Source organism: Thalassophryne amazonica, chromosome 15 (assembly GCF_902500255.1).
Source record: "Thalassophryne amazonica chromosome 15, fThaAma1.1, whole genome shotgun sequence".
Taxonomy (NCBI): domain Eukaryota; kingdom Metazoa; phylum Chordata; class Actinopteri; order Batrachoidiformes; family Batrachoididae; genus Thalassophryne; species Thalassophryne amazonica.
In genome coordinates, this window is record NC_047117.1 from 47,548,933 (window position 1) to 47,562,311 (window position 13,379).

At 40.4% G+C, this 13,379-nt stretch overlaps 1 protein-coding gene across 6 annotated transcripts in view; it reads left to right on the forward strand.

Annotated features, from left to right (window-relative positions):
* Positions 1 to 13,379, forward strand: part of add3a (adducin 3 (gamma) a) — a 259,484-nt gene that overhangs the window by 218,040 nt on the left and 28,065 nt on the right. For all 6 annotated transcript variants that reach the window (XM_034189173.1, XM_034189174.1, XM_034189172.1 and 3 more), the window contains 4 exons: positions 3,947 to 4,090; positions 5,770 to 5,868; positions 7,285 to 7,461; positions 11,586 to 11,843. In XM_034189173.1, the coding sequence (XP_034045064.1) occupies positions 3,947 to 4,090; positions 5,770 to 5,868; positions 7,285 to 7,461; positions 11,586 to 11,843 (678 nt within the window). The remainder of the gene's footprint in view (positions 1 to 3,946; positions 4,091 to 5,769; positions 5,869 to 7,284; positions 7,462 to 11,585; positions 11,844 to 13,379) is intronic.

Here is a 13,379-nt window from a genome sequence, read left to right on the forward strand (position 1 = left end):
ATTTCATAGGGGCTGATGTGTACCACTTCCTCCTGATGTGTACCACTTCCTCCTCTACATTACCTGTAGGGCTCACTTGTGACACAGTCGAACAGAGCAGCATAATGGTGCCTCCATAGTTCAGTTATATTTTCTCCACCAGATACACCCTCAATGTTACATGGCAGTGCTGTTTTAACCCTGTTTATATTCTTCACTTCTTTCCAGAAGCCAGTGACATTGCTGTCAAGCAGTTTTCCAGCCATAGAGTCAGCTCTCAAGGCTTGCTCATGCTTGCGAACAAAGCGCACTGCATATTTATATCTAGTATTGGTTACCTTTTTATGCTCTAGAAATGGCCCCTGCCTAGGTCTACCAGCAATTACCCAGGCCTTATGGGCCGCCTTAGCTTCATACCTATTCCACCCAGGCTGAGCGTTTACAGCTTTATTAGGGAGAGTGAGTAGAGGTCTGCTGGCTTCTGATAAGGCAAACACAATACAATTGTACATTTCACAGAGGTCATCACAGTGAGAAGTGTCACTACAATTAACATTCAAACATCGAATGGCATGCATAGGTAAATGTATTTTGCTCAAAAGTGCATCTGATCTCCCACAATAAAACAATACATCCTCTGAGGATCGAATAGAATAGGAGCAAACACAGAATGTCTCAGAATGAATAAAATAATGTCTGTAACTGTTCAGCAATTGTTCATTCCAATTTATAAGAGTTTTCCAAGGTCAAGGGTCAAGAGCTGCAGTAGAAACCCAGCTCCAATTAAGCTGAATGGGATACATCTGGGAAGCGTTCCTTAATTGTTTGGTGTCAAAGTTTATGCAGTTCTTTAGAAGAATTCTTGAATAGTTCTTTTTGAAAGCACAGTCACTGTCTTAAGGAATGTGAGAGCAGAATCCCAGAGAGCGAGAGAGCAGAACTTAACTGGTGATTAGGTCCAGGAGCGCTCTAGCCAGGAGCAGACGGGTTTCCACAGAGACGTGTGGAACCGGTAGCCAGTACCAGGGTCCAGGTCCAGGCAGTACCAGATAGTTCTGGAACATGAGAACAGTTTGTGCTAATGCAGAGTCAAGGGGCCAGGCCAGTGTTACCTTTGTATAACTGCAGGATGCTTCGGCGTCTGATTGCACAGCTGGAGACGCATTCAAGGTCACAGTGCAGCAGTCAGAAAAATTCTCTGATCTCTATCTGGAGCATTTGACCAGACTTGGTGGCTGGCGAGGCAAAAGGTTAACACGACACAGAAAAACAGACTGGGAGTTTTCAGTAGTATCTGGCAAAGAATAAACTAAATCTCGGTTCTTATATAGTCTCTACGTAATCAAACATAACTGACAAGTGGTGTGCAGACATGGAGCTGTATATAAGAGCTAGAGAGCGCAGTAACGCTGAGCTGTGTGCCGACAAGGAGGCGTGATCGCCATTTTAATTCCGGGCAAGTTAGTGATTTGCGTGCATAGAAGTTCACTTAGTCTCGTCAAGAAACAGATGGAATATGCCGGAAAGCTGCGCATGATGGCAGAGCCACAAACGGAGGAACAAGGGAGACAATATTTCCTTCCATGTGTAAGTGGATTTGATTATTCTTGTCACTTTGTCCGTGATATTTGGATGATAAACAGCTGTATGTTACCTGCCGTACCTGTGTCGCCCGATGACACGGACCATTAACTCTTCACTTATGTCTAGTTGATATTTTCCACTGCTAGACCAATGTCTAGTTAAAATACTTGTCGTTAGTGATTAAAATTGTTTGACAAGACTGGGGATTTTTTTTTTATTTGCATCTTAAAATAATGAGATTATAATGACCCGCGCTGTACCGCTTACAGTCACACCCACACATAGAGATGTGTACCCACACCATTGATTTCATTCATGAAATCAGTGGTGTGTTCACTAACTAGCTAGATTGTTAACTAGCTAACAATCAAAGTTAGCTGTAAAACAGCTAACTGATCATCTGCAGAGGAATGGTCTCTTTGAAGAGTTTCAGTCAGGTTTTAGAATCCATCATAGTACAGAAACAGCATTAGTGAAGGTTACAAATGATCTTCTTATGGCCTCAGACAGTGGACTCATCTCTGTGCTTGTTCTGTTAGACCTCAGTGCTGCTTTTGATACTGTTGACCATAAAATTTTATTACAGAGATTAGAGCATGCCATAGGTATTAAAGGCACTGCGCTGCAGTGGTTTGAATCATATTTATGTAATAGATTACAATTTGTTCATGTAAATGGGGAATCTTCTTCACAGACTAAGGTTAATTATGGAGTTCCACAAGGTTCTGTGCTAGGACCAATTTTATTCACTTTATATATGTTTCCCTTAGGCAGTATTATTAGACAGCATTGCTTAAATTTTCATTGTTACGCAGATGATACCCAGCTTTATCTATCCATGAAGCCAGAGGACACACACCAATTAGCTAAACTGCAGGATTGTCTTACAGACATAAAGACATGGATGACCTCTAATTTCCTGCTTTTAAACTCAGATAAAACTGAAGTTATTGTACTTGGCCCCACAAATCTTAGAAACATGGTGTCTAACCAGATCCTTACTCTGGATGGCATTACCCTGACCTCTAGTAATACTGTGAGAAATCTTGGAGTCATTTTTGATCAGGATATGTCATTCAATGCGCATATTAAACAAATATGTAGGACTGCTTTTTTGCATTTGCGCAATATCTCTAAAATTAGAAAGGTCTCGTCTCAGAGTGATGCTGAAAAACTAATTCATGCATTTATTTCCTCTAGGCTGGACTATTGTAATTCATTATTATCAGGTTGTCCTAAAAGTTCCCTGAAAAGCCTTCAGTTAATTCAAAATGCTGCAGCTAGAGTACTGACAGGGACTAGAAGGAGAGAGCATATCTCACCCATATTGGCCTCTCTTCATTGGCTTCCTGTTAATTCTAGAATAGAATTTAAAATTCTTCTTCTTACTTATAAGGTTTTGAATAATCAGGTCCCATCTTATCTTAGGGACCTCATAGTACAATATCAGCCCAGTAGAGCGCTTCGCTCTCAGACTGCAGGCTTACTTGTAGTTCCTAGGGTTTGTACGTAAGAGTAGAATGGGAGGCAGAGCCTTCAGCTTTCAGGCTCCTCTCCTCTGGAACCAGCTCCCAATTCGGATCAGGGAGACAGACACCCTCTCTACTTTTAAGATTAGGCTTAAAACTTTCCTTTTTGCTAAAGCTTATAGTTAGGGCTGGATCAGGTGACCCTGAACCATCCCTTAGTTATGCTGCTATAGACTTAGACTGCTGGGGGGTTCCCATGATGCACTGAGTGTTTCTCTTTTTGCTCTGTATGCACCACTCTGCATTTAATCATTAGTGTCTTTTTCCTGGTTCTCTCCCTTAGCCCCAACCAGTCCCAGTAGAAGACTGCCCCTCCCTGAGCCTGGTTCTGCTGGAGGTTTCTTCCTGTTAAAAGGGAGTTTTCCTTCCCACTGTCGCCAAGTGCTTGCTCACAGGGGGTCGTTTTGACTGTTGGGGTTTTTCCGTAATTATTGTATGGCCTTGCCTTACAATATAAAGCACCTTGGGGCAGCTGTTTGTTGTGATTTGGCGCTATATAAATAAAGTTGATTTAATTTCATTTGAATGAAACTCGGTCAGTAAAGGATAATTGTAAAAATATAATATAAAAAATATATATTATTATATATAAAATAATTATATAATATTATATAAATATTATATATACAATAATTGGAGCATTTTTCAATTTTGAACCCTGTGTAATTCTTCATTGACCCCTACCTGCCACCCTGGGATGGCCACCATGCATTTTTTTTTTTTTTTTGTCAGCCATAGTACTCTGAGGCTGCTTGTAAGTGTTGTTTTGCTATGGTACTGATTAGGTCAAAATTGTCTCCTGGCTCATGGACTACTTGATTCATGGCTACATTCCTCCTTTTCTCTCTTTTCAGGTGTCGGCCATGAAGTGTGGAATCTTGCCAATTTCCCAAGAGTCTTTGGTCCTTGGTAATATCGCTTACTTTGACTACCACGGTAGCCTGGATGACCAGGAGGAGAGACACGAGCTGCAGAAGGCTCTTGGGCCAACAACAAAGGTCAGGAATTGAGAAGCATCACCATCATGTTCATAAATAGGGATGGCACAAGTCCATCTATACTGGAGCCTAATGCCAAATCCTAGTGCCAAATCTGGCATTGATCCCAAACACTGTACAGTATTTGGGTTTTGCATGTGCTAAACCCAGGTGTATGAACCAGTGCTTCATAGCACCTGACATCTACTGGTCTAATAATTTGTAGCACAATACAGTAATATTAAAACTCATTTCTTTTGGCTTCTCCAGGCAGTAATATTATATTCCTTATTGACTGGGATTTATGGAGCAACTCCAAATCAACTAGCATTTTATATATTCAACTACAGTTTTTAGTCTATTGCGTATAATTGCTAAATGTTATTAAATAGCATACAAATAATGAATGTTTATGAGTTCAATGGTACGAATATTTCATGAGGTGAAAGCTGGAACGTACCATTCAACGAGCCTCGTTGAATGGTACGTTCCAGCTTTCACCAAATTAAATACTCGTTTCATTGAAAGAAAACATTCATTATTTGTTTTATATAATGGCTAAAATAGATCCTTGTCATTTGATGTGTTGTTGTTGTCAGTTCAGCTGCTCCCATTATTGTTTGGGGTCACCACAGCAAATACAGCCAGATCCACATAGGTGTTTGGCACAAGTTTCACGCCAGATGCCCTTCCTGACGCAACTCCAGTTTTACCTGGAGAAACACACACAGCTGCTGCACTGCTTAGCTTCTGAGATCTGACGGGATCAGGCTTATGCAGAGCAGACTGGCTGCATCCTTGTCATTTGATATTTTATGAATTTATAAACAACAGAAAAGGACTTACATTTTAGTGTTCCACTGCTGCTTAACAGTCCAACACGAACTTTAAGTCGAAGTCCATAATAGCGACAGTGTAGTCTGTGATGCCATGCACTGGCTTCGTGTACATCCAAAAAAAAGACTTTGTGTAGTTCTTCAGTCCAGTGAAAAATCACATCAGCTTTTCAGCTTTTCATCCTAACAGCTCTTCATGCCTCCAGATGGCTTACAGCAGAGTGTTTTTATTGTTTTTTTTTTGTGTGTGCGATAAAAGAATTTGCATCGTCAATAGCTCCTTCAAATCATCGTCCGTCAGCAAAACAAACACCATCATGTTTAGCTAAATGCTGCCCCCAGTAGTGCAAACGCGCGGTGGTCAAGGCATACAATAGCAAATTTCAAACACAAAATTGCACACTAAAAAAGAACAATGGCACGGTCAATGAAACACAACGGCAAATAGTATGAATAATCCATAATCAAATGACAAGGATCCAGTCAGCCATTATATAATATGCAAATAATGAATGTTTGAGTGCAATGTCAGAATATTTGTAGTCGTTGAAAGATGGAATGTTTCATTCAACTCGACTGATGCTTCCATGAATGAACTATTCCAGCTTTCAACCAATGAAAATACTGTTTTTCCATTGCATACATGGAAACCATTCATTGTTTATTTTATATAACACCCAACTAGATCCTCATCATTTGAAATTTGAATTTCAAATCTAAATTTGCAAAAGTTCAGCCAGGGATTTTTCTCCAGCAGTCGATATAGTCTGTGTCAGGTCCCTGCTGTGATCCAGTGGCTCAGCCTTTGTTGATTCATGAAATGGACATTGATCTTACTGCAGTGTTTGTGTGCATATGTTCCAGGTTCTTGTGCTGAGAAATCATGGTGTGGTGGCTCTCGGGGAAACTATCGATGAGGCCCTTCATTTCATCTACACTGCACAGTATGCTTGTGAAATCCAGGTACCAACTCACAAAGAAAGATTCATATCAAGCCTGGTGCGTTCCCGTTCCACCCATACCACAGCAGCTGGCAAATTTCTGAGTAAATCCAGTCTCGCTGCAGACATTTTTGTGTTTACACACTGTTGCTTTTTTCATAGCAATGTGCCAATCGTGATAATCCGTTGTTGCGAGGAAATTGTTGGCTAAACATAATCAGGCTCAGAACCAGGCGATTAACAGTTTGACTAGTTTGTATTAGCTTGAGGGATTCCTCAAGCTAATGCCCAGATGTTGATCCCAGACCAAAACAGAGTGTTCTACTTTTATCAAGCCAGTAAGAAAGTGATGTTGCGTAGCAGAAATTTATGACACCCGTACATACACCTGCATGACACCCACGCAGCAGTAGTACATGCAGGGGTATTGCCTTCAGCTCTGTATGTTGACAAAATCTGGAAGAGGTTTGATCACATTTGAACCAAACTTCATGGAATGATTTCCAGTTAGTCAAGGACAAAGTTGCTTGATTTTGAGCAAAATCATTGAGAAGTCAAGGTCAGAGGCCAAAGTCAACATTGTGGGCAAATGCTTGTATGGCTTTTTTGAGGAACTGGTTAAAGATATACCAATTGTTACTGTTACACACTAATGTCAAGTCATATGTCACCTTTCTGTTTGTCTTGTGAGCTTTGATATTGGGTGACCTAGAAGTTTAAACTCATTAAAAATGTTTTTCATCAATATGAAGCCCTATATCCTTTATATAGTCAGGTCCATACTTGGACATTGACACAACCTTTGATATTTTTTGTATACCGCCACAATAGAGTTGAAATGAAACAATCAGGATGTGCTGGTAATGACGTTTAGCAAAAATATCACATTAACCATTTAAGAATTACAGCCATTGGTATACATACATTCACCACATTACAGAACCATCTTGGGTTGTGGATGGCAACCACCCAGACAGACTTTTACATCAATCATTAAGAAATACAAATATGGGTCTCAAAAACTGAGCGACTGTACTACTACAAGGAGACTCAAGAAGGAAACCACCAAGACAGCTCTGAAGGATTTATAGGCTTCAGGCTGTCGGTGGTGTCGAACACAGAGGGATTTTCATAGAACAAAACAGATCAAATATCTTCTCATGTACCATCGAGCACAGTGACATTTCACATCTTTTGAAGAAAATCCTTCTCTGTGCCACTCTAGTCTGCATTTTGAGCCATAAAGTGGAGGACATCGATAACTGCTAAATCAGACGGAGTGTCACACAGTTCAGTGAACACACTCAGTCCTTATATCTCCAGCTTTGTCGAACAGACACATGATGATGACGCTGTCACACTGAAATCCCTATCTGTTTGTTTTTGATGTTTAAGCCATCAGTCATCTTCTCTGTCTTTCTGCCCACTGTGGTTTTAGGTGAAAGCCATCTCATGTGCTGGAGGCATAGACAACCTGATTGTGCTGGATCGGGAAGAATACCTTTCGCGGGTGTTTGCTATGGGCACTGCACAAGATGTGAATATGGGCGGACTGCAAAAGTGGAAGCCTGGCGAGTTGGAGTTTGAGTGTTTGATGAGGATGCTGGATAACCTGGTGAGCACGGAGAGAAGAAAGGACATACTGGGCCAGAATCTCAATGCAACAGCAAGATTAGACCAAAAAAAAAAAAACATGATTTTGGAAAGTGAGCTCTGCAATATGTTGTAAAACGTAGTTTTTGTGTATAATGTTGATCATATTTTTGTGTTGTTCATTGGTCAGTTCCTCAGAAATTTAAAGAATAAATAACCAGTCCACATTAAAGCCAATATTCCATCATCTTGGCGCAAATTCTGCTGACAGTACAATGAAGGGAAACAGTATACAACTTTCTCATATCAAGCCTTTTGTGTTTGTTTGCAGAGAATAAAAGTACTTAACAGTGAGCATTGACCATACCCGAACAAAGAGTGCCACCTAGAGATGGCATCAGTTACAGCAGTTAAAATTCACAAACTGAATCAAAAAACAGATTAGTTCTGAAGGCGTATTGTGGAATTTGAAGGAAGAGAGTAAATAAGTCCACTTTGAGGTGAATTAAGCAAAGAGACATAAATGAATTTTTAATCGAAGTTCTGAAGAAATCATGAAATACAGTATCTATCTTTAACAGTTTTTTTCAAAGCTCTAATTTCCATTTGAAAGCCTAAATGCCTCATTTTTGTCGCTCTCCACTTTTCCCATCATGCTCTTTGTCTCTCATAAAAACATTTCTGACGTTAACTTCCACGTGTAAAGAAGAATACCAAATCCAGTTCAGTCAGAGAACTCACATAGAAGAGTATTTATTGCAACATCAGCATATAGTTTTCAGTTTTGGCAGATAGGCTGCGATCCTCATCAGTCCCCTCTGATGCTTCCTTGACATACGAGGGAGAAGATACACTTTCTTGCCTGATGGCAGCCCACAGTTTGACGGTGGGGTGGAGGCAGGGTGAAGTGGCAGCAGTGAAGTGGCAGTGTTGACAGACAGAGGGCGAGCTGGGAAAGTGTTGCATCTTAAATAGCCCACCCAGGAAGTGATTTAGAGGACAAACAATGTGTTTTAGTGAGGTGGGGGGTAGTAGAGTGCCTTAATTGAGAGAGTGGCGTCAACTCAGAACATGGCACCATTTTGGGTCTAACTGCGCTGAATTACTGAAATCTTTTATATTTTCAACATTTTTTACATCATTTAACCACATACAGCAACACATCCAGGTACAGGTGCTATCAAAATAAATGTAAAAATAGTTAAGCTATCAAATTTACATAACTTTACAATTTATGGTAATTTACTTCATGAATTTAAAGCCTGATTTATGCTTCTGCAGCTCTGTAATTCCGTGTCATGCAATGACGTGTGTGACAGTTTTAAAGTTCATCTCTGGATTATACTTTATTATGGACTAATTTAACCTTTCTACAATCATCACCTCCATATCAAAGGTAAGCTGTACAATTTCATCTTTTACCAACTTCATGCTGTGAAGTTACAGTTTCTGATCCATTTTTAATCAGCGTGCGAACTACAAAAACTATTAAAATATGATGGCAGATGAAGCAGTGACAGCAGAAAAGTGTCAAATCACAGCCTTTTGTGTTTGATTTAACTGTGAAAAAAATAAACAGTCCAGCTTCTATTCACGGAAATGACTCCGGTCCCACTTTCCTCAAATCTGCGAGTGTCAGCGCTGAACTTTAATTTGTACCTCTGTTACTGTGCACGTCCAGACTGGTCAGGGTTTTTAATGGAAATACATTGCGATTGTGCGGGATATTTTATCCAATGTGAGCGAAAAATCTGTTATACAAAATCCATTATATACGGTGTTTATTTCATGGAAAACAGTACAAAAACTTTGGGACTTTGTCTGGTGACTGCGACTATCTAGTTTATATGATGACAGTTTAGGTGAGTTTTACTGTACATGGGACTGAACAATAAATTTTCCAAACTTTGACGATTTGATTTGAATGCTGTAGAAATGTTGGCCTTTAAGTGATTCCTTTGAACTTTTCTTTTTCTGGCATAGAAAGATTGTCCAGTTCATCTGTAAAAAGCAAGAATTTGGCGCACAAGCTGTCCTTATAATATTAATTCAATGGTGCTGAAAGTTGCAAAATGTCTTAACTCACGAAGGCCTTTTAACATCCTGTTAGTGATCATAGTTGACAACAACTGGTTGCTTTTCTGTGCAAACACACAAAGGGTTTGTTTGCCAACACTAATTGCATTAACCATCACAGTACAAAGGGAAAGTTAAGAGCTCAGTGCAAATTTGAGAAAGAGGATCATAGATTGACATAAGTCAGGAATGTCTTGTGGAGCCATTTTGAAACAACTGCAGATTCCCACATCATCAGTTCAACAAACTGTACGTAAGTACAGTTTACTGGGAGGTGTTGCCACTTTTCCATGTTCTGGAAGAAGACCTTATCTTTCACAGCTGGGAGAAAATTGGTTTTGATGATCAGGAACAACCCAAGAACCACCAAGTTCCATGAAATGCAGCGGTGTCCAAAAGCATTCCAGAAAGGGCCAAGAGAGTGAATTTTTTTTGCAACCACCGACTCCACCATGTGATTTCACAGACGGACTTATCCTATCTACTAAAAGTGAGGTTAATAAGTGAAATCAGAAAACCAGCACACTCTCTATGCTTTCTGGAAAGTCTTTGGACAACGCAAATTAAATGGAACCTGCTCAAACAACAGTGTTACTGTCTACAATCAAGCAAGTTTTACATCATCATGGACTAAGAGTCTCTTGACCAAGAAAGAAGTTCCTGCTCTATAACTGACACGTCCAAAAGTCAGCTAAAGTTTGTAGTTAACCATATTGATGAAGAAGGAAAAACTTCTGTAGAAAAGTTTGATTAAAGTTGCTCAGATTCATCTGAACTCAAGCTTTGTCTCTCGACACAAAGCTTGTGTTGTTTGTCCACAATGGACAGATGTTGCTTTGGAGGAGTGACGGTGAGGCATTCAACTCCAGGAACTCTATGCCATTTGTCACAGTTTGCTGCCAAAGCTTTGACACAATTTCTTAAACTGTGGCTTGTTTTGTCCATGCATAACACACCCAAAAGCACACACACACACCAGCTCACACTTTATGAAATTTCAAACTTTTCTTACAGATCTGTTTCATCTCAATTCAGAATGCAATTTTTGCGTTAAAACTCCACACACAAACGTAAAATGACTATCCCTGTACACCTCTCCAATGTGGTCCAAACCAAGACTTCCAGCCTGTCTTCTACTTGCAGTGATCAACATCTGATCGCTAAGTGATTGTGGTCATTGGTAAATAGGTAGGGCATTTCCATAGAAGGGTTGCCCAAAAGAACCACAGGATTTTCACACAAATTAATAAAACTGTGGGAAGAAATTATATTTCATGCGCATACAATCGCATTTCATACCCACTGCACAATTTGCTGTCTTTTTTTTTGTCTCTGTGGAGACTTCGCAGCTCTGTGGGTGTGGACACCTTCATGTGTTCACCTTAGAAGTCAGATACTTGCAATACACACAGTATTTTTGGTCATTTCTGCTCCTCTTGTTTGGGGTTTCAACAACACAAATGTGCTTCTCCACCTCACATTTACTCTTTATGAAGTTCATGGAGTTTGGCACGAGTGTGTGTCATTACATTTGTATTACATGCACATATGTAGTTTGTGAATGCTCCTCTAACATGTATTATAGGCACTTTGTTGCCTGTAATAACATGTATGTAAGGTCATGCAGTGGATGAAGCAATACAGGAAATATGGTATACTTTGGATCTCAGAACTTTTGAACATGTTTAAACACACAATCCTGCTGCAGTCACACATACATGCTGCAGTATCGTCTGCTTTTCTCCACAGTGGTGGTGTAACATGCATTTCCATCGGGGCATTGTGTGGTGTTTGCCTGGTGTAAATCAGCTTGGTGTTTGAAACAGAGAGCAGGAACAAGAGAAGTTAAATGAGGCTAGCTGACAAGTGTCAGAAAAAAAATTCTCACTGTTTTTTCTGAGTGGAAACAATATAATCACTTGTGTTAAGCAATTGTTTCAGTAGAATTAATGGTGGTCTCCATCTAAACACAGGAAACTGAAGTCAGGACATTTATCTGATATATTTACACAAAATTGCCCAAATCTTTACATCCTCTCTGATTCAGTTCCAATTTGTTCCATCACACAGGGCTACAGGACAGGCTACATGTACCGGCACCACATTGTGCGGGAGAAGCCAAGACACAAGAGCGATGTGGAAATCCCCGCCACTATCACAGCATTCTCATTTGAGGAGGACGAGGACATAGCTGCCACCCGGCTTCCATTTAAATTTCTGCAGCAGCGGCAGCAGAGAGAGAAAACACGCTGGCTGAACTCCCCAAACAGCTACACCAAAGTCAGCGTGGAGGGTGGAGAGGAGCGCTACAACAGCCGGACGTCCACAGTGAGTGATGATGCTAAACACTTCAACACAACAAATCCATCTGTGTTCCATTTGCATTCCATTGCTTCTGCAAGATGTGGTGGAGCTGATAGACACTTCTCGTCAGCGCTTGTTAGCTCACCAGTAGTGTAGCGGAACATTGCACAAGTATATCAATGCTGTGCTTCGCTTCAAATACCTACTTTTAAGAGATTCTGCATCTGATACACATGTGACCGTTCAGTCAGGTAGAGCTTTCACACTTGAAGATTCATGAATTTTTCCACCATCCTGTCTCATCACCGAGCTTGCAGCCCCACTCTCAGACAGCCAAACCCTAACAGGATCAAGTGGATGGATCTCATTTGAAGCCTTGATTTGCTTCAGGAGTTGCAGTGTGAGAGTTGATTTTGGACACTTTTACTGACAACAGATCTATGAAGGCACAAACACATCTTTCATGAACAGGTAGAACTTCAGTACAAATTGGTCGCAGGATGTCGGTTGGAACCGAAAGTAAAACAGTCGAATAGACCCTGTATCTCTAAATACAGACACAAAATAGTAATGAGAACTACAACCCCATTCCAATGAAATTGGGACGTTGTGTAAAATGTAAATAAAAATAGAATACGATTTGCAAATCCTCTTCAACCTATATTCAACTGAATACACCACAAAGACAAGATATTTAATGTTCAAACTGATAAATGTTATTGTTTTTGTGCAGATATTTGCTCATTTTGAAATGGATGCCTGCAACACGTTTAAAAAAAGTTGGGAGTTCAAAAAAGTTCAAAAAAGTTACTACTGTGTTACATCACCTTTCTTTCTAACAACACTCAATAAGCATTTGGGAACTGAGTACACTAATTGTTGAAGCTTTGTAGGTGGAATTCTTTCCCATTCTTGCTTGATGTACAACTGTATTTTTCGCTTCATAATGCACCACACATTTTCAGTGGGCAACAGGTCTGGACTGCAGGCAGGCCAGTCGAGCACCCGCACTCTTTTACGGCAAAGCCACACTGTTGTAACACGTGCAGAATGTGGCTTGACATTGTCTTGCTGAAATAAGCAGGGATGTCCCTGAAAAGACGTTGCTTGGATGGCAGCATGTGTTGCTCCAAAACCTGGATGTACCTTTCAGCATTTATGGTGCCATCACAGATGTGTAAGTTGCCCATGCCATGGGCACTAACACACCCCCATACCATCACAGATGCTTGCTTTTGAACTTTGCACTGGTAACAATCTGGATGGTCTTTTTCCTCTTTTATCCAGAGGACACGACATCCATGATTTTCAAAAACAATTTGAAATGTGGACTCATCAGACCACAGCACACTTTTCCACTTTGTGTCTGTCCATTTCAAATGAGCTCGGGCCCAGAGTAGTCGGCAGCGTTTCTGGATGTTGTTGATGTACGGCTTTCACTTTGTATGGTAGAGTTTTAACTTGCACTTGTAGATGTAGCGACGAACTGTGTTAACTGACAATGGTTTTCCGAAGTGTTCCTGAGCCCACGCGGCAAGATCATTTACACAATGATGTCGG